Genomic DNA, 22,257 nt, shown 5'->3' on the forward strand with positions numbered 1-22,257 from the left:
CAAAAGCTCAACAAGTACAAATTATAGTGCATTGTTCTGTTTCTTGTTGCATTTGTGGCTGTTTGTCTTGTGAGTCAGAAATTTCAATGAAGCGTTACCTCTAGGGAGAACAGACATAGGGGAGGGTCCTCTGGGACTGTTAAGTTCTGGAACTGAATTCATCTTTACCATCAACTTTTCGGCAATCTACACACCCACAAGGGCACCCAGGAACAAAACTTCTTCAGGCTTCAAGCCTGTTTTCTCTGACAAATGAGGAACTGGACCCATTGCCGGCGGAACTTGATTCCTTGCTGCGGGAGAGGACCTGCATCCAAACAAATCTACTCCCACCTGCTGGTGGTTGTCTGAACTTCCATTCAAAATTGCTGTTCTGGAAGCGGGCAAACCTGGAAAAGTTCGGACTCCTTACTGTGTGACCTTTGGTCCATTCCTTTTCGTTCTCTGGATCTCAGTTTCCCCATATTGCAATCCAAGTTGCTACACACAATGAGCTGTAATGGCCCTCATCTCTACAAGGACGCGATGTCTGGGGGAAGAGGGATCACAGGGGTGGGAGTGCCTGGTTGGTTTCCTCTTGCATGTGATAATCGGTGACCTACGGCTCCCACTGCCCCTTTTTCTTGTGTCCCTTTGGGCTGAACGATATTTGCTGCAATAGCAGAGGAAGATGGGAGACCAGAAAGGAAGATGTGGAGATGCTCTGTTCTTCAGAGGAAAGCAGGAAAGGATGAGATACCCTGCTTCTAGGATTTGATTCTAAACCCAGATTTAACCTGGATTTTATTTCTTGTAAAGGGAGAGTAAAGCGTTAAACTTTCAGCTACGCAAAACGTTCAGGCAGCCAAGCACGTGGGGTCCCCAGGTACCCAGGGAAATGGAAGGGGAAGTGCTCAGGCGCGAGTGTTCCTAGCTAAGCAAGTGTGAACTTGGAACCCTCTTTGACTGCAGCCCTTCTCGATGGTTCCATTTGGGAGGTATAGTGATGTGGGGCATGGCTGAGCTCTGTCTGTTCATCATCCATCTGGCCTGCCGGCGCCTTTGGAACTTCTTTGTTTGTCACGGCCCCAAAATGAGAGACAGGGAATTGGGTGCAGCCATTCTGTATCCTTGAGGTAGTTTCCTAAACAGTGGAAAGAGAAAACGCTGGGCTGGGGTTTTATCTGATGTGGGGGCACTGGCGTGGTCTGGCCTCCATCCTAAGCGCTGACCTTTGCCTTCCTTTCCTTCCTTGGGGAAAACACTGTATCCTCTATTTCCAGGCAGATTCCTATCTCGGGGAGGCCCCAACTGGTGAATCCTGTCAGGTTCGTGGGGTTTCTTCCCCTTAAGAACCCAAACTGGGTACAAAGAGCACTCCGGAAAACATGAGTCTTCCAGGAACTCCTGGGCCCTGGGGATGGCGCATGAGTGCTATGGCTGGAGAGGTGTCGCAGGACACACTGGTTATCCCCCTTCCACCCACCCAGAGGCAGGGCACATGGGGCTACTAGTGGGTCAAGCAACCTGAGGGTACTTGCTGGTCCCCAAGGGTGTCCGGGTCTTTCAGAAGGCAGACTCAGTCCCACAGTGAAATCCCCACACTGCTCTAAGCACAGAATACAAAGTCTCAGGTATGAGATCTTCCGAGAGAAATACACAATCAATCGCTTTTTGCAGCGAGCTGCCGCCCCTGGACGCGGACCCCAGGCCGAGCTCCCGCAGCAGGCTCCGCCCAGGCGGCCCCGCCCCTGCCTCGTCGGGAGCGGGCCGGGGCGGACTGCGGCGGCCTAGAGGGGGGGCGCGTGGGCTGGGGCGGAGGCAGGAGCCCGGGCCTTTTTGTGAGGCGCCAGGCACCTGCCGGATTGGCTGGGCCGGTGCTGCCGTCGGAGTGGGCGGAGCCAGCCGCGCGCCCCTCTCGAGCCCAGTCGCAGCCTGGAGCGGTCGCGGACGGAGCGCACCTCGCAGCTGCGTCGAGCGGAGCTGCGTGGCTCAGGGTTCCCGACCAACTGCCCCGCTTCCCGCTCCCTGTGCCCCCGGTAGCTCTTCCGTGGAGGCGACTCTGCGGAAGGGCTAGCGGTCCTACCCCGGGCGACCCGATACCGAGCTGCTGCTCAGCCCAGCCCCGTCCCACCCTCGCCGGCCCGCGGCGCCCTGAGAAACGCAGCCATGGGCTTCCGAGCCACGCTGCGTGTCGCCACGCTCCTGCTGCTCCTCAGGACCTGGCTCGTGGACACCAACAAGCGCAGTCCCAGCCGGAACTCGAACTTCTCCCGAGTGCCCAAAGACTTACTGGACATCTTCAACTGGTAAGCGGGCGCCGCCAGGCTGGACGCCCACAGGCCCCCGGGACCGAGCGGGCGCGGGCGGGACTCGGGGGGCATCGGATCCGGGCTCCCCGAGGGGAACGCGGCAGCAGCGGAAGCCGCCACCGAGATGGAGCCCGAGCCCACCTGTTACTGCGGCGCCCGACTGTGCCCCGCGTGAGCCTCAATCGCAGCCGGCCGCAAGTGGCTTAGCCCTACAATCTGCCCCGCTGTCCCCGAGAACTAAGGACCCGGGGCAGCTTTCCCAGCCGCTCTTTGTGGCACCTGTGGGACAGGGTGACAGCAGAGACACCTGTTTGAATCCAAGGCTAGCTCTAGCGCGTGGGGGTGAGTGCGTGTGTGGTGGGGCGAGGGACTCTTTCCAGGGAGGCAGGTAGGAATTATTAAGTCAGCCTCAGGGAAGCCCAGGCTGCAGGATCTGATTGTAGAACCCTGAAACCTGTGAAAACGTGAGGATTCGGGCTTTTTGCTGTTCGGTTGAAGTTTATGTGGGTCCGTGAACACTCTTTACGCGTGGATTACACACAGTGTGTGTTTGTGGTGGCAACACATTCCGAGCACTGGCACATGGAGAATGTGTCGTCGTCGGAAACAGGCGGGAATACGTTGCTTTAATTCAGGGATAATTCATGGGCACACTTTGGAGTGTTTGAAATGAAATTTTATGATTGAAGAAGATCAAGAATAATTTTAAGTGGTAAACCAGAAATGAATATGTATTTCGATAAAAAGGGGAAGCTGGGGGGGTGAGGATCCAGCAGAAACCCCAACATATCAAACTGCGCCACTGAAGGAACACGCACGCACGCATGCTCGCACGCACCCACATGCACACATTTGCAAGAGAAATGCGTCACAGAGTCACAATGGTGTCCAGGGCCTGTTCTCTTCACCAGCCTTTTGGAGAAAAGAGCCCTAGGTGAATTGTATGAACACAAGAGACCCCGGGAATGGCCAGCTGCCCTGAGTCCACTTCCATTTCCTCACCCAAGGCCCCTCCAGGGGGAAAGCACATGTTCTGTTCCTAGAATTGCTCTTTTGGAGGACAGCTCTGAGCCCAAGAACCTGAAATGCTTTGCTTCACTGAGGGTCATAAATTTCCACTCCATGAACGAGGCTTTCTCTGCATCCTAAGCCATATCCCGAGTTTGAAAAGCAGACGTGTGCAAAAACAAGGTTGACTTAAATGTGGCAAAGGTGCCCAACCTGTCCCAGGTAGGGGCAGATGTGGCTTGGAGCTACAGGATATTGCCTCAGCTCAGGAGGGCACTGAGAGTGGGAGATGACTTTTCCTGGGGCCACCAGGTACCCCTGGAAGGAGAACGGACAGCCACCAGTGTGGAAAAGCAGCATCCAGGCTGATCCCAAGGTGGAGCTCCTTAGGAGCTTGAAGCAATGCAGTTTTCTGAGGTCCGCCATTTGCCCAGGCTCCGGCTCTCCTCTCCTTTGGCCCCCCTCCTCCCCCACCCTCTAGTCCTGCGTACCAGGGATGCAGTCCCCATGCTCCACCCCCCTGATGGAAGATGGGAGGGAGGAGGGGAAGGGAAAAAAAGAGTGCGTCACTGCTGTGCTTCTGGCTGACTCACGGTGAAGAGGGAGGGCAGGGAGGGAGCAGATACATGTGTGTCCCAGCGCAGCAAAGGGAGGGCTCTGGCAAGTCAGCCACTGACCAGTTGGCCATTCTGAACCAGCATTTATTCATTACCTCTGTTTCAGCAAAAATTGTGCAAATCACGCCACTGTTCGAAACATTTTGGACAGGACGCTGTCGAACTATGATGTCCGACTGAGGCCCAATGTTGGAGGTAAGATATAGGTGGACATGAGAGGCTTCTGTGTTAGGTGGAATAGGGCTGAGACACAGCCAGCCTACTACACTAGCTGACCAGCCACACTGCTCCAGGCTCTGGACCTCTGCCTCCCCAAATCCCACCTTTGGGAGCCAAGCCCCAGTGCAGGCTTCCTCCTTCTACCTGGAATTTCTCCTGCTTCCTGCCTCACTCTTAAAAGTCTGGGCAAAGAAGGGCTACAGAATTGGGTGTGGGGGACACAGCGCCTAGCTTCTCAGGATACAGTTCTCTGCTCCATCTGTGGGGAGCACACGTGTTCTTCAATTTGAGCATGTTCTTTGCACCCTGGGCACTCTGTCCATTCAGCTGGCTCAAAATCCCCTCGGGCTGATTTGCCTAACCGCCTTAGACCTCAGGCACTTACATCTTGGCTCCCCTGCCCCAAGCCTTCAGCACCTACCAAGCTCAGCCCCTTCAGACACTGCGCTCCCTGTAACCTTCAGGAGATCTGGCCTGAGCACCACAGGAACCTGGGATAGCCTACTGCCATACAAAACAAACGCCTCAGCCTAGCACTCAGATCTCTAGTGCAGCAATGAAAACTGACGAGGAAACTGGCAAGGAGACCTCCAGGAATCCCTTAGTCAGTTTCTCCCTAGATTTCTGCTTAGTGCCCACCACACAGCTTCAAGTAAGGGCCACTTAACCTGACCCTACATAACACTCAGTGTGAATCTCTGCTCCAGGTGACACCCAGAAGCTTAGGCTAAAGACAGACAAAAGAAAGGGTACAATAGATAGGAATTAGTCACTTTCCAGCTCAAAGGAAGCAGAGTGAGTTAAAAAGCAAGGAGACTAAGTCAAAAGTAGTACCCAGCTTCCTTCTGGAAGATCCTCACAGTAAAGGGTTAATGATGCTGGTGGTTCAGGTTTGTGCATATGAATAGAGGTCTTGGAAACACGCTGTGACCCTGCTTGTTCTGCGAGGCTAAGACATTTGGCATTTGGGACCCCAGGGCTCCTTGCACAGCCTCTCACCTGACAAAGTTGAATTCCTCTCTGCATCTGACATGAATAGAAGTTCAGAGCCGATCTGCCCTTCCCTTAAACACATGCACACATGCACATGCGTGCACACACACCACAAGCAGGGCCTGACCTGTGATCCAGGTCAAACAGGAGCCGTACTACTTACTTGAGAAAGGGGCAGAATGTTGCACAAGGCAGTTCTCTGAGGGCTTCCACTGGTCTGAGACCTGGCCCCAACAGGGATACCGAGTTTGTCAAGTGAATTTTCCACATTCCTTCCTTCATCTGTTCCTTCTCTGGCACTAGAGCTACAGCCTAAGCTGGGGAGGAGGAGGAGTTTCGGGGCAGCAAAAGTTCCAAGAGGGAGGGAGGGAAGTGAGTACCCTAGCCTCTTTTCCTGTCTTCCTCAGTCTATCAGGGGTACAGTGACAGGCTGTAGGGCTCACACCATCCCGGTTTGGGGATCATATCTTCACAAGGGAATGGGAGCTGCATTTCAACTCCCACCTGCCCCTTCATCTGGGGACCTTTGGCCAGCTCTGTGCCCTGCTCTGTAAGGCCCCAGCATTCCACCATCCTGGAAGGGGCTTCCTGTGGGGTGGGGAGGGGGAGATGGAAGGGCAGGGGGGAGGGGGAAGAGAGGGAGAGGGGAGGCGGAGGAGGCAGCAGCAGCTCCAGCTGCCTGGCTCCTCTGGGTCTTGTTGCTTGCCTAATACAGCTTCTGGCCTCTAAGGGCATGTGGAGGGCCTGAATGGCAGTAATCAATATTTGTGTTTCTAGAAACTCCTGTCACTACATAGCACTTTCCTAGGGCTTGGTCACAATAGCCCCCCGAAGGCTGGAGTCTGGGCTATGCCCTAGCACAGAGGCCCATTTACCTCTCAGCTGCCATTCATATGCTTGGCCCCAACAGCACTTTGCTCTTTGAAGCAGTGGGCTTGGAATACCACATTTCCCTTTTTGCAGCTCAGCTTCTGGGCAGTCAGCCTGCAGTCTTTCCCTAACAGCAGTGTGATGCAAGGCACGGAGGAGAATGGCTGTGCTGTGGGGCTGGATGGAGACAGCCTGGAGCTGATGAGGGAACAATAAAAGTGTGTTTGTCTACAGAGCCTGAGAGTTTATTACATATCCCCACACCCATGACCCTATTTGAGTCCTGCAGCTCAGCCTGACAAAACTGGGAGGCACACACATTAACCCGTGGTCACGCTCCCACATGCACTCCCTCCCAAGTGCATGCCCACACATGCATGATCATGCACTCATGTGTACTCACGCATTAACACACTCACACAGGCAGGCATAACCCACCACACGCACATGGACATCAACAGTATTCACTCATCCACAGACACGTTTACAGATACGATCACACACAGAAACACAGAAACATCACACGTAACTGTGCTCATGCATACAAGCACACAAATTCACTAGTATGCATGAACAAACACATTATCACATACACAGACATGCTCACAGTACACACATGGACATATTGATACACTCATACACACAAACATGTTCACATACACAAATCCATTCACATGCATGGGTACACATAATACACACATAAACATGCTGACACAGATGAATGTGCTCGCATAATTCACTCCCATGGAAGAACATGCCCACATACACATTCACTTATGCACATTGACAGAAACATCACATGCACATGCTCACGCATACACAATGAACATGTACACATGCAGTCACAAATCTGCTCATTTTAATACACAATAATACACTTGCAAACATGCTCATATATTCAAATATACTAAAATTCATTCATACACCGAACATACACATTAACACATATAGTTGCACATACACACAAGACTCACACATTCACTCATATAAATATGCTCACAAGAACACACAAATGCACTCACAAACATGAACAAACATTATTACATTCACTCACACAAACATGCCCACATACCCAATTACACTAGCAAACTTTCTCACATTAACACTCACACAAATTTGCTCACACATACATGGACACATTCACGCATTCACTCTCAAATATCCCCACATATGGGACAATACTCAAATTCACTCTCACGTCAACACACACACATGAACACACACATATACAAACATCCCCACATACATAAGCACTCAAAAACATGAAGACACCCTTTAACATCCTCTCATACACATGCTCACACATAAGAAAATACATGAACATGCTCACATATACTAACATTCACTCACAAGATGAAAATGTGCACGTGTACACTCACACAGACAAGCACTGTGCAGTCTTTTGCACTCAAACATGAGCATTCCCTCACAATCATGTTCACTTATTTACTCAAACTCAACATGCATATACATATGAACACAGACACAGCACACAGTGCCCAAACATGTTCACATATACTCATGTCAACACAACTAGTTTACATACATGACCATGCTCACACATTCACTCACACATGGACAGGCTCACAAAAACACAAGTACATGAACAGACTCACAGATACACACATATCCACTCCACACTTACACTCAAATACATGCACATACTAACACATGTATAGACATGTTCACACATTCATTTACTCAGATACATGCTCATGCATCAATCGACCCACAATCACTCGGTCATACTTCCACATGAGTACACTGAACTTAACAGATATGCTGATATGCTCACATATTCACTGCTACAAAAGCACAATAAATATTCAGACACACAAATATATTCAGATATACAAATGAGCTCACAAACATACATGCTCACAATTCACTTGCACATGAACATACACAATCACACAGTCACACAGATACACGCATACCCCTACATTAACATCCACACACCATGTCTACATACTCACATATGCTTGCACATTTACTCCCACACAACATACTGAAGCACACAAGCATGCCCATGCATTCACTCACATATGAGCACACACTGATTCACGTACCTACATGGACATGTACTCACTCATATGTAGAGACAAACTCACCAACACACACAGTCACACATTCACTCCCTCACACACATCCACTTGCACTTGAACACGTTCACACATTTCATCCCACACACACTGACACAAACACGCTCACACATTCATTCATACACAGACATGCTTGCACACACTGACACATTTACCTGCCCCTGAACACACTCAAAAATTCACTTGTACACATGAACATACACATAAGCACAAATCTTGGTTCTTGTTTTGAGGCTCAATTTTTCGTTTTCATCAGAAAATCTTCAGAAAAAGAATACTTTGAACCTTTATTTTCTCTTTGTTTTGCCCTGGCCCCTTCCTTTCAGGATATCATGCACTAGACCTTGCTCTCACTCAGTGATGGCAAACCTTTTGAAGACTTGAGTGCCCAAACTGCCACCCAAAACCCACTTGTTTATCACAGAGTGCCCACACTGCAATTAAACCTGAATACTGAGGTTTTAGTTTAGAAAAAACAACTCATACATTAACATCTTTTGTTTCACAGAAAAACAACACATAGGTTCACCACCATTGCTCTAGGTGCTTGACCTTAATTAACTGTGACATCAGTGCTATCATTATCCTCACTTTGCCATGAAGAAACTAAGGCTGAAAGAAGTTAGATTACTTACTCAGAGCCACACACCTAGCAATTGTCACAGAAGGTTCAAATCCAGGCAGCCTGGCTCCTAAGTCTATGCTCCTAGCCTTTATCCCAAACTTCATGTGTCTTCCTGTATTGTAGGTGCCCCTGTGACCGTGAACGTTGGTATCTATGTCGCCAACATTCGTGAGATCTCGAATAAGAATAAGGTAAGTAGGGGCTGGGGATTTAGCTCAGTGGTGCCACCGCCTGCCTCGAAAGCGCAAGGTCCCGAGTTCAATCCCTGGTACAAAAAAAAAAAAAAAAAAAGAATAAGGTAAGTGTGTCACTTCCAGCCATGGTACGGGGGACAGAGAAAAGACATGGAACAGAGTCATAAGCCAACTCCAGTTACTCTGACCTATAACAGAATTCACATGGAACAGGGAAGGTTCTGAAAATATAGCCCCTAGAATAAAATATAAATCAGTTGAACCCTACATCACACCATATCCAAAAATTAGATTTATGTAAACAAGGGTTAAAATGATGAAAATGAATAACTGATAATTTGAAATAGGAAAAAAGGTCCAAAGACGAAGGGGTGAAGGGAGGGGAAAGGGAAAGGAAAGGAGGGAAAGGAAAAACTATGAGAAAAGAAAAAAAAATGGAAATGATGTCTATGTAAATAGGGAAGGGCGCACAGGTAATGGGGAAAAAATAAGAACCAAGTTACATCATGTACAGGTACAAACACCCAAGGATAAATGTAAACGAACTGTATACCTAAAATGTACCAATAAAAGAACTTAAGAAAAAAATATAATAAGGACACAATTGTGATAACAAAAAAAAATTAGGTTTGATTATAAACTCAAAGGTGAAAGGCTTGTGAAGCATTTAAAAGATCATACAGGACACTGTCTTTGTATTTTGAGGTAGATCAAGATTACTTTCAGGGCTGTAGATGTAGGTCGTTGGAGGAGCTCTTGCCTCACATGTGTGAGGCCCTAGGTCCCATCCCCATTACCACAGGACAAACGAAGTGTCTTTTACAAGCCACAGAAAATACCATAAAAATAAGTACTGGTAAGTTGAACAACATTATACTCCTGGGTAACCAAAACTCCTACTGCTTCAGTTTTGCAAAACAGAACCACTGTAATAAGTGTCAAAGGATAAGTCAGCGTGGACTAAGATGTTTGCAAGCCAAAGCACTAACATTCAAAGGACACATAATTCCTGTCAATTAATAAGAATATTTTTTAAATGAACAGAGATGAACGGAAAATGTGAACAGAAATTTTTGTGTGAAGAAAATTAAGTAGCAGATGAAACTTGCCAAAGAAAGTAAATATGAAAAGATAATTGACGTTGGTAGGAATCAGTGCAATGCAGAGTAAGTGAGAAACCAGAGTGCAAAGGGTTCGTGTACTCCAACACCAGTGCTGGTGAGGGGGCAGCACTGGAAGCCTCAATCAGCTCTTGGGTCTTGGCAGGGGGTGTAATTTGGAATTTTCACTTCGTCGTTCTTATAACATCCTCATTTGAGTATGTATGGAGCCTTTATATGATTATATGCATGGTATATGCATATATGGAATCTTCTCCAGAAATGCAAGTAAACAACTTACATATAATTACACACATCAACCAGAGCAGATCTCACAAACATAATATTGAGTGAAAGAAACGTGACAAATACAGACAGTATGATTTCCTTTAAAGTTCAAAACCATAGGTCCAATTAATCATCATGTCTTCTAGAAATACACAAAGAGACAACAGAACTAGCCCAAAGCAAGGGGATTTTCATTCTAAAATCTTGAATGCTGGTTCCTGCAGGGGGGTGTGGAAAGTATGTTCTGAAAAGGTCATATTGGGACTAGAAATGTATTAGTAATGTTGTTTCTTAACCTACATTTTAATTACAGAAGGTTCATTTTGTTATTCTTTCTTTAAAAAGTATATATTTTATACACTCATCTATATGATGTTTCACCACACACACACTCACAGAAGACAGAGTGCTAGACAACCTAAGTCACAATTAGGATTTCCCTTTCTTTTCCCAGGACTACGAAATCACGTTGTACTTTTATCAGACCTGGAAGGATTCGCGCCTGGCATATCATGAGACCAACCTGAACTTGACCCTGGATTACAGCATGCATGAGAAGTTGTGGGTCCCTGACTGCTACTTGCTGAATGACAACGACGCTTTTATGCAGGATGCAACTGTGGAGAAGCGCGTGTTTCAGCTTCACCCAGATGGAACTGTGCGGTATGGCATCCGGTGAGTTCTCCTAGGCATCTAGGGATGTACTAACAGGCTTTCTTCCTCCTGCTGTGTATCCCACGAACACATTCTAAGAGACACGGGGTGTTCATGGCTTTCAAAACTGCCTTGCACTGCCCCTCCCCCACTTCCAGAGTTTCCCATAGAAACCCTCAATGAGTTTCTTTTTCTCTCAAGTGCTCTTGCCCCCTCCCTTCCTTCCTCCCTCCCTTCCTCCATCCACTTTCCCATGAGCCAAGGCTCTGGAGTCCAAGAGTAACAACACTCACAGGGAGCTGACCACTGATCACTCTTATTTAACTTAAAGGGGGCACTGGCTGACTACCGTCGTGTGGGACGTTTATGGAAAGGAGTACAATCAGACACAGTCTCACATATGCATACACACCCCACTCAGGGGACAAAATGGAAGTTGCTTGGAGGAATGACAGGGAGTAGGCTGGGCCGAAGGCTGGAAGGGGTGGGACAGAGCCTTCCAACTGAAGCAGTGGAGAGCTTTTGTCACCCCTGCTCCTCCAAGGCTCCCCTTCAGATTGCTCTCATGGATGCAGCACACAGCAACCTAAAGCTCCTGCCCACTTGACTTGCTGTTAGCCCTTGCCTGGCCAAGCATGGGTATGTCCCCACCTGTCCGTTCTGTGCCCACTGGCATCTGGCGAGTTCCTAGTACCATATAGGCTTGCACCTCTGGCATGAGTGCAGATGTGGCCAGAGGTTGGCCACACTATTTCTCACCAACTTACACATACACCAGATATGCAACCTGAATGGCTGCCGGGCAGCAGTTTTCTCTGGATGGCCTTGATGTGTCTTTAGCAAACCTGGGTCTCCCTTCTGTCTCCGCATCCATTCCCTCTAAGGCCCCTCCCACTGTGACATCCTGTTTTTGGTGGCAGTCCCACCAGCTCTTTCTCTCTTCCCTACAAACAGATCAATCTTCAAGGTGACTCTTGCTTCCCACCCCTGCAGTGCCCTCAGCAATGGGTGCTTTCTGGGCTCCACTCACTTTTCCCTTTGGGTTCGTTTTCTCTGACAGGCTCACCGCCATAGCAGCCTGCTCCCTGGATCTGCGTAAATTCCCCGTCGGCAGGAAGACATGCAAGCTGGAGGTGGAGAGCAGTGCGTATTTCTCCTGTGGACGCTTCCTCCCTGCCTGGGGCTGCAGCAGTCAGGAAACCACAAACAAAGTTGACAGTGAGAGGGACAGCATCTCTTCTCCTCCCTCCCCCATTCTCTCTCTCCGAAAGATATAGATGATCAATAGATAAATGATTGACACATGACACACGGGGTGATCAAAATATACAGTGAACATTTAAATCTTAAAAATATATTACAGTAAAAACAAATTATCATGAACCCCCCTCAAAATACCCCCCACTACTTCAAACACACTTATCCCACTGTTCTTGCCACTTTCTGAAGCAGCTCTGGAGTCCTCTTTCCTCAGTGTCTTTATAAGGTCTGACCAAAACTGCAGTGGATGCTGCTGCCGAGCGCCATCCCACAGAAAGGCGGGCTGTAAAAGCACTATGGTGTGTCGTCATCCACCTTAGTCACCGGATCTGGCACTATGTGACTTCTGGCTTTTCCCCAAAGTCAAAATGACCGTGAAATGTAAATATTTTGAAACAATTCAGGACATGGCGACAGCCTCAACAACATTACTAAACACATTCACAAGACAGGACTTCTGGAACTGCTTCAAAGAGTGGCAAGAAGGATGAGAGAAGTATGTTTGAAGCAAAAGCGAGTATTTCGAGGGGAATTCATGACAGTGTGTCCTTTACTGTAATACATTTTTCAAAAATTTCAGTATTCGGGCCGGGGATTTAGCTCAGTGGTTCTGCTGCCTGCCTCGCAAGTGCAAGGATCCAAGTTCGATCCCTGGTACAAAAAAAAAAAAAAATTCAATACTTGTAGCTTCTGATCACACTTCACAGATGACTGACCGGTAGATGTGTATATATGGCATCTGAGACCAGATGGCCTTTAGAAGGTAGCTAGCCCTACTGGGAAATGGTACCTTGCCATTGGACACTTCGGTAACAAGCTTGTGAACAGGAACTCATTATGTCTCTTTCCTGTACTCTCCTTCCGGCCTAAGAAAATCCAGGATGAAAGTTCTCTTTCCAAGTGCTCAAACTCTCTGCCATGCTAGGACTCAGCAAACCACAATGAAGCCCCCTAAATCGCAAGTCCCAACCATGCTTTGGTTTTCACAGACTCCTCTGGTGTGAAATCTGTCTGTGTCTGTTTTCTGACACTATCTATGTTTCTCTCCCCTTCTCAGGTGGCTACACTGTCGAAGACGTCATATTAGCCTGGGATGACAATGAGGTCGGCACCCACACGACTGAGGAGCTGAAATTCCCTGAGTTTAATTTCTACAAGAAGGTGATTACTAACAAGGAGGTGTATTTCTATGCAGGTGGGTCTGATGCCTTCCTTCTCTCCTGTGTCTTATCCCCTCTGTACCCCTATAAACTCCTGTAGGCTTCTGCCTTGGATACCCACACTCTGCTGCCTCTTTCCATTTCCATCATTCTGGACATGTCCAGGGTGGGGGGCCACTTGATGAAGCCTCAGTGGCTCACCTCTGCAAATGCGGAAAGGACGTAGGTGTATTTGCCAGGTTTACAACACTGACAGTGGAAAGCATTCATGCTCACCTCAGGCCCAGCCTCTCACCCTCCATCTATGGGCAGCTTGGAAACATCACTTGTCTGTAACATGGAGGAAGTGAGGAAGTGAGGTGGACAGAGCAGATCTGCTGTCCTTCATGGGGCTGACACTAATGTGTCTCCTTCCAGGTTCCTACATGCGTCTGGTAATGAACTTCCAGATCCAGCGGGAAATTAACAGCTACCTTTTGCACATCTATTGGCCCACTATCCTCTGCACGGTTCTCTCCTGGGTGTCGTTTTGGATGCGCCATGATTCTTCTGCAGCCAGGGTGACAATTGGTAGGTCTCGTCTCTACCCCAGGGAAGAACTTGGGTCATTTTGCTCAGGAAAAACTTGCAAGAAGGAAAACCTAGAGCAGTAGGTGGTTGCACAGGCAAGGGAACAAGGATCTTTCCAATACGTGTGGTACAGGTGCTCAGCCAGTCATACCCAGTGGAGAGACTGACACCGGAGATGGGGTGAAAACATCAGGGATGGAATCTTGGCATGTTGGGGCCAAAGTTCCATTATTCATTATTTATTGAATACATAAGTATAAATAAATTTAGACCAGAAATGTGATACCACAAACACTGGTTGAGATGTCAAAATCTCCTGGTAAGCAGCAGGGCCTCCAGAGGAGCTGCCCTTGACAATGGAATGTGGAGGTGCCAGCTAGCAGAGTCCAGAGGAGGATGTGACCCAGCTCCTGGTGGCTAAAACTGCATCAAAGTGTTGTTTGAAGTGAGTTTGAGGGATTGCAGAAAGCACAGGTACAAGACTTGGCATTCCCCAAAGAGGAAATAGCAGGATTAAAGACATAGGGGCCCTAAAAGTGGGTTAAATCACAAGATGCCCAGGGCAGGAGCTAGGCAGGTGAGGAAAGCAGCAGAAAGACAGCCTGGGCGGACTTGGGAAGACCTTGAACTTCATGCCTAAGCATGGGGAGCCTTGAGGGGGTTTTGAGAAAGGAGTGCTTAAGAGTGGTTTGTCTTCACCATCTTTGGAGGCCAAACTCTTCCCTGTCTTTCTTTAGTAGCATATTCTGGACCAAACCTTGATAAGTGTGCAATATTTTTAGGGTTCCCAAAACTTCCCCAGTTACTTAAGGAAGAATATGTATTGGAAGGCAAATAGGGCAAGGTGGGACTTGTTCAGCCATGGCTAAAGATTTGGAAGTTGATTCTCAGAGCAAGGAAGTCATCAAACCAGTGAACCATCGGATGGGTTTAAACGTGGGGAAGAGGGAACGAGGAGAATGCGTGGGCAGAGGCCCACCCAAGAGACGGCCTTTTCTCCCTCCCCATGGGACGTAGCCCCAAAGGCTTGCCAAGAACTTCAGCCACCAAAGGAGACTTAACCTGTGCTGTTATTTATAGGCCTAGCTTCCATCTTTATCCTGATCACCATCGACTCACATCTGCAGAATAAACTCCCCTACGGTGCCTACATCAAGCACATCGACATCTATGTGCTTGTGTGCTTATTCTTCGTGTTCCTGTCCTTGATAGAGTATGCCTACGTCAACTACCTTTACTGCAACAAACGACTTCGCCAGCGTAGACAACGCAGGAGACTCAGGAGAGTCATTGCCCGCTACCTCTACCATGATGTAGTGGTGAGAAATGCGCAAGTTTGACTTTTTGACTGACAGTCAGCTTTCCCTGAGCACCTCTTGATTCCAGGCTGGCCTCTTGACCCTTCCACACCTTGATCCTCACACCCATGCACAGCACACACCCACAACAGATAAAGAAGCAGGACTAATTCACCATCACTCTTTTATAGATGACCATTGTCCAGCGTCACAAGGCAAGAAATGGCAGAGCTAGATTTCTCCAGATCTTTGAGACAAATTTGTTCACATTGCTTGCTTCCAGGGCAGGTGACAAGCCAGAAAGGGAAGGTGGGCACAGGGAGGCTGAAAGGAAGACAGTCACCAGACAGGCTGGCCTGCCCCTCCTCCTTCCTTGGCTCTGCAGACTCCCAAGGCTGTGCTGAGGCCTTTGCCTCAAGCAGTACATTACTATCCAGCACAGCACTTAGGCTGCTGCCATGACCTCCCCTGCATGCCAACAGCCTATTTGTCCTCTTCTCAGCCCCTTGAGCTCCACAGACCCAAGAGGAAATGGTTGTGTGTGTCAAAGAGATCAACAGTAACACTGCCAGTGCTGATGAGGAAGGTCCCCTCCCCACCCCTCCCCCAGTACATAGCCACCTAGGTGATAAGAAACTGATGAGCCTATCCATTATCTCCTCAAAGGATGGCCTGATTAACGTGGAAAAAGAAGTCGGCTCTGGCTCCCTTCCCACCCGCCCTGCACAGGCTGGCCTGGCGAGCCCCGAAAGCCTTGGCTCTTTGGCGACCATCTCAGAGCAGGCCCCACTGGCCACCTCCGAAGGCCTCAGCACACTCTCTTCCCTCTCCAGCCTGGACCAGCTGGAGGCTGGAGAAAACCTGAGCTATCTCCCCTCCACCTCCCGGCAGGCCCTGCCTGGCTTTAATGGTATTATTGTTCCTACCAAAATCCGCGTCCGCATCGATGCCCACATCTCTATGGAGACCTGTGACAGCAATGAGGATGATTCCAAAGATGAGAGCCATGGCCGTGGCCCCAGCAGGAGGCCCAGGCTGGCCCGTGGCCAGCGGTGTGTGCAAGAAGCAAGCCAGGACCCTGATGAGATTGAGAGCTTACAGGATGACATCAGTGTCAACAGCAGCAGCCTTGACCTGGGAGAGCAACTTGAGGATGACACTGACAGTATCTGGAGCATTGATGAGAATCCCATGACCTCTGACCAAGAAAAGGAGAATCGTTCAGAGTCTGAGGACATTTACTCCCTGAGCCCTGGGCACTCCTTCAGTGAGGAGATCTCACCCCAGCTCTTTAACCCTGATTTCGTCCCTAGGCTAGACAGGTGGTGCCGGATCCTCTTCCCTCTTTCCTTTGGATTGTTCAATATTGTTTACTGGCTGTACCACATGTATTAGTTCCCAGCGCCTCAGAGTGGCAGGAACACTTTGCTTTGCTCCCTTCACAGTTCTGTTTGGTTTTGTTTTTCCCTCTTTCTTTTGATCATTTTATTTGGTAGTTATCAGTTCAACACTTCTCCTTATTATCATGAGGTGGAGATAGTTAGACCATGCATGCTTTGACTGGTAGGGAAGGAATTGAGGAATTAGGAGTCAGTATCTCATTGATTTCTTTTCTGACAAGAAGACTCATACCTTGTGAAACATTTCCAACAGTGGATAAGCATAGCAAAGCCCCTGGAAATGTTTAGCAGACAGAGAGGAGCCAAGTTGGGGAGCAAAGGAAGGCATTGAGCCTTGCTCCTAAACATTGCTTCGGTCTTTCTTTTCTGCCACTTTTAGGCACTGAAATTTCTTTTTCATTACTGCACTTTTTTGTTTCTTTTCCTTCCGAGGGGCCATGGCCCTTGCTCACTCTTTGCTTAGGGCTGTGTGTGAGAAAATTAAGTTGGGTTGGTCTGGGGTTCTCAGGGGAAGAGCTAGCCATGACTTGGAAATGCAGGAAACTGGCTGTGACAAAGTCAGGAAGTATTTGCAAGTGCCCTTTGCCCATGACTGTGGGTTGTATTTTGAGCTTGGCATTGTGTTCAGAGGGGAATTGGAAGGGGGTGGCAGGAGCTTGTGGCAGGCAGGGGTGATGTCAGGTTAAAGAATGCACCGGTTCAGCTGGCCACTTTGGAGAGATTAGAATTTATTCTCTTGCCTGTATCTCTGCTTCAGAATGCTGGACAGTAGGGACTCAAAACTTCTGTCAAGTCAGGAGTTAGCTTTCTATGAATTGCTGAGTTGCTCACTAGTCATGGTGTAAGCTCTTGGTGAAGAGCTAGGAAAGTACTAGGCTAGGAAAGTTCACACTTGCTATTTCACCATCTGATTAGAATAGCACATGAACAACTATTGTAAATCTATATACTAACCCTTTCTATTTGTCTAGCGGATAATTAAGTGTCAACGAGCTCACTGACCCATCACATCGTTGGAACCTCACAGGAGCCCTGTGAGCAAGGGAAGGCAAAGCACCTTGTCCCCAGTGTCCCAAGGAAAAAGTGGAACTCATATATCATGCTTAAAGACACTTGCTTTTCCTCCCTTTCCTCCTAACTCTCAATTGAAGCAGTCCCCTTTCTTCCCTCCCCTTTGCAAAATGGGGTGTGCTGGCAGAGCCTGCCTAGCTGTCGGGCTGCCCACCTTGTTCTACAGACCTAGAGCACCTTGGCAGGAAGAGGCCACTGATCTGCCAATGAGCATGAACCAAGCAAGTGGAGAGTGTGGACCCTGCCCACCCTGCTGGGCTGACAGAAGTAGGCTTAGCCCGCACACCAACTTGCCCAGCAGCAGCAGCTTACTGATGGAAGCCATGAGGGAGTGAGATTCACAAAGCACTCAACCTATGTTCCTCTTCCTCCTTAGGCAGCCTCTCCTGCAGCCCCTTACCTCCTACCTGCCTACTCTCCAAACTGTGCTTCTATGTCTGTGTGTGTATAACTGGGGTGAGTGTGTATGCATCAAAGTAGCAGTGTGTACATATAGCCATTTGAGAAGCTTAATAGCACTATATCTATTAGTGTAAATCTATTACTATTTGTGGAAGTGAATCTACAATGTACAGATACATGTGCCTGTGTACACATCCCTATGAATGTGTGGCTTTCGTGTGTATTTGCTTGTGTACACACGAGTAAATATTACATATGCGTGTGCATAGTAAGTATATGTCTATTCTTATCTAATTTGAATTGGAGTGAGGGAAAGCATGCCTGTCGATGGCCCTTCTAGAACTGCCAGAATTCCTTTGACCTGTTTACACATAGAGGAGGCCCTGTTTGGCTGGTCTAGTTAGTTGTTTCTTTCTAATTGCCCTGTTTGAGGGAGCAGGGCCTCCACTCCTTACCCTCCCTCCAAGCATCTGGACTGTCTCTTGGATACAGAGTGATCCAGAAGTGAATGTAGCTCTAAGAAGTTGTAATATAGTGCCTTGAGGTAGGAAGTGCTCACTCCATGGGATAAGCTATGAGTGCCTAGAATTTTGCTAATATTTCAGGGTGAGACCCTGAACAGTGCATTGGGAATATAAACACAGTGCAGATCTGGGTGGGAGGGCTAGAGAACTGGAGAGGAGGAGGCAGATGCCCTGTAGAGCCCATCCCCTTATCCCAATCATTGTATATAAGCCTGATGCATGTGGGGCGGTTGGCAGCCGCAGACCAGTAGACAAGGTGAGGATATGCTCAGGGGATTGGCTGCCAACAGCTGCATGCTGAGAACCAAAGGTGCCTTGGACTGTGGTAGTGAGCCCATTCAGGAACAGAAAGCACTTTAGTGACCCATTCTAGGGTGGTTGTTGGCTGCTGAACTCCAGTGGCAGGCCCCAAGTTCCCCCTTGAATTTGGAGTTCCAGAAATCTCTACTTCCACCTCCTCCAGGGAGAGAGTCAAAGGAATGAGAGGGAAATGCAAAGGAGCCTCAGGTACTGACTGCCTAGATTATAGCCAGCTTATTCTCTTCTACACATATAGCACAGAAGCACATAGGCACACTCATGTTCACACACATACACCATCACACATGCATGGGTACACAAACGGGGCAATCTCCCTCATCAGTGTATGTGGATACATGCCCAGATGGTGTACAAACCCATATGTGACCATGCCTACACACACACACACACTCACACTCACTCTCTCTCTCTCTCTCTCTCTCTCTCTCTCTCTCTCTCTCTCTCTCTCTCTCTCTCGTAAGACAATGAAGAAAATGCATGCTGTCTCCATAATGTCTCAGATTACCTCTTCTCTTTTGGTCTCCTTGCACAGAGAGGTCCATGTTGAAGGGAGAGCACTGCCCCACATCTGTAGTTCCTGCCATGCCTATTGAAAGACTAGCTTCCTGGAGCCTACAAGTTGGTTAGTTGACTTGGGTTTGGGCTTCCAGGATCCTGGAGGGGCTTTCAACCCTGTGGCTCATGAGCAGTTCACTGGGCTGAAGTCATAAATGGAAATTGGAGCAGTGGGGGCAAAAAGAGGCAGTGATACACAGGAAGGCTTCACAGTATAGAGGAAAAGCAAAGAGGCCAGTTGTAAATATCCATGTAGCTAGATTTATTATACTTTAAAAAAGAAAAGCTTGCCCTAACATGCTGCAATGAGAGCAGTCGAACTCTACTGCAATTTGTACCCTGCGAAGTGAGGTGTCAAAGTGAGGTGGAGGTCTGGTAATGACACCTTTTCAGGAACTTCAATCTTCTGAGTTCGCCTTGGCTTGGGTCCTTCTAATTGACCAAAACTTGTCCTGCAAATTGCCAGATCTCCCCTTGCCATGTCTGTGTGTGCTCTGTTGTCCATGTCACTGTTGAGCCCCATCCTCTGCTATCTCCAGCTGGCTGCCTATGTCCCTTCCCAAACATCCCTCAAGACCAAGTGCAGAGCATTTGCCAGGTGTTTCTGGGAGTCAGCGAATCAAAGAGCGCTTGGTAATTTGGAAGTTTGGGCAGAGGAAAAGACCTTGCTGAGTCTGGAATGGAGCAACCCCACATTTACTCCTCTATGCACCTGTCCTTTCTCTTCTTCCCCTTAGAACCCCAGCCCCAGGAAGATGCCCCTGTCTGTCTCCCAGTGCCCTGTTGTGAGGATGTTTGACACGTTTCCTATCAAGTTCTCACCACTGCAGGGTGACTTTGCAGATGTAACAGATGATCCGTTGGGTCTTAATGGAGCTTGTCAAATGTATTCTTACAACTTGTGTCATCTGGTTAATAGCAAGGCTGCAACCTCTGCACATTTAGAGCTAAGTTTTGCTGAGACTGTGGCCATTCCTAAAGAAGTTTCTTTATTCTGTATAAACAACACCTAATCCTTTGAGCTATTAACTATTGAATGCATTCACTAAGCTCTCTACCTGCATGCCACCCTGCTGGCTCCTCCACGGCCAAGCATCAAAGGAAATTGTGTCTTGTCATACTGAAAGTGCAGTGTATTCGTGATTGTTGTACAATGTCCTGTGTTCAATATGAAATATAATATTATCGGTGTTAGGTTTTTTTGGGGGGGGTTATCTCCTTATAAAACGTCCTAGTTGGTCAGGGTCACCTCTGTGGACTGCATTTGTGTGAGACTTGGCACCCACTGTCTTGCCAGACTGCATGCGCAGGGTCAGTGCTTATCAGCAAAGTGGAAGCTGCTGGAATTGTTCCTGATATCGGACAGTGCTAGTGAGTAGCAATCTGGAAGCAGATGAATTACAGACAATCACACATGCAGGTCTTTAGTAGTTCTGGGCCCATGCAGTGAAAACCAAGAAAAGAGAAGAAGGACCAAGACCCAGGTCCCTTGGTTGGCCTGCCCTACAGAGGGACAGGGAGCAGCAGAGCCTCACCGTATGGCTAGGTGCCCTTTTTGGCCTCAAATGTATTTTTTTGTATAGGAAAGACCCTGACCAGTCCTGATTTTAAGAAAGTAAAACATGAAGAAATATAAAATTGTTTCTGAAAGATATTCTGGAGTAAAATTTTGTAAATAGTAATGGGGAAAAATAAAGATCAACAATAAAAAATACTCTGATGGGTCATTGTGTGTCCTCTCTGTTGGACTGGGAGGTACTGCATGGAACACCCTTCTGGGCCCAGAAGCCTCGGGCTTTCATCCCTTCACCATGGCTCTGCGCATCTACCTCCTCATACCCCAGGACATTTGAAGCCATGGTGTTCAGGTGAAAGGGAGTTAGAAGCAATAGAGTTGAAATAGTTTGCCCTTCTGCACAAGTCATTCTTAACCATTTGAAACAAAAAATGTAAGACAGAAAGCCAGTATGGTGCCCAATTACAAGGTAGACATTTAGCTCCATTTTATGGGGTCAGACAAGTGGTAAATGGTGTCTTTATAAAGCAATGAACTTGTTTTTAAAATGCCATTTGCCATTATGGATGTGCAGAGTGGAGAGCAAGAAAGCCTTGGTGGGTGGGATGGTTTAAGTCGTTTGCAGAGTCACAGTGAAATGTCCTACTGATGATTGTGGCCCACACTCATCAATGCATTGCCACCCCTTTTGACGAAAACTTTAGGTTGACAAGAACATTAACCCAGTGACTCTTCCTCTATGGCCCCTTCTGTGCCCAAAGTGGGCCAGCAGGGCTGTGCCTACTTACTGCAAGGATCCTCTACTCATTTGCCCATAGCTCAAAGCTAGGACCTACAGGATAGAAGAGTTTCTTGGTATCTTTTCTTTTGCAGGGTTCTAACTTTTCCGTGGCCCATTGCAAACGGCCTCGTTCCTCTGGCTTTCCCCAGACGCCCTCATTGGACCTGGGCTCCCGACTCCACTTGCCCACTAGTACCCAACCCAAGGCCTCATTAGCTGCACAGATGCCCTTGAAGAATCTGTGTTCCTTGTCTCTCATCACACATTAGGACCAGCAGCTCCTGCTGTCCTGCTGGGTGAACTTATAGTCAGCTCCATATGACTTCCCCAAAGATCCCATTATGATTTCTGAAAGCACAAATCCCCCCTTAAACTCCAGGCAGTTTCCCATGCCACAGGGGGTCACAGATACCTAGGGATATTAGATTTTCCATCACT

The 22,257-nt window shown here is 48.1% G+C and overlaps 1 protein-coding gene across 1 annotated transcript; it reads left to right on the forward strand.

Annotated features, from left to right (window-relative positions):
- Positions 1-1,879: 1,879 nt before the first annotated feature.
- Positions 1,880-21,236, forward strand: Gabrq (gamma-aminobutyric acid type A receptor subunit theta). Its single transcript, XM_004871056.3, has 9 exons — positions 1,880-2,288; positions 4,023-4,111; positions 8,849-8,916; positions 10,762-10,982; positions 12,022-12,104; positions 13,279-13,416; positions 13,799-13,951; positions 15,032-15,270; positions 15,916-21,236. Exons 1-9 carry the CDS (start codon positions 2,149-2,151, stop codon positions 16,642-16,644), a joined length of 1,860 nt encoding a protein of 619 aa, XP_004871113.1. The 5' UTR covers positions 1,880-2,148; the 3' UTR covers positions 16,645-21,236.
- Positions 21,237-22,257: the final 1,021 nt, after the last annotated feature.

Source organism: Heterocephalus glaber, unplaced genomic scaffold (genome assembly GCF_053883595.1).
Source record: "Heterocephalus glaber isolate CG9 unplaced genomic scaffold, H.glaber_assembly_v1.0 deba00001164, whole genome shotgun sequence".
NCBI lineage: Eukaryota > Metazoa > Chordata > Mammalia > Rodentia > Bathyergidae > Heterocephalus > Heterocephalus glaber.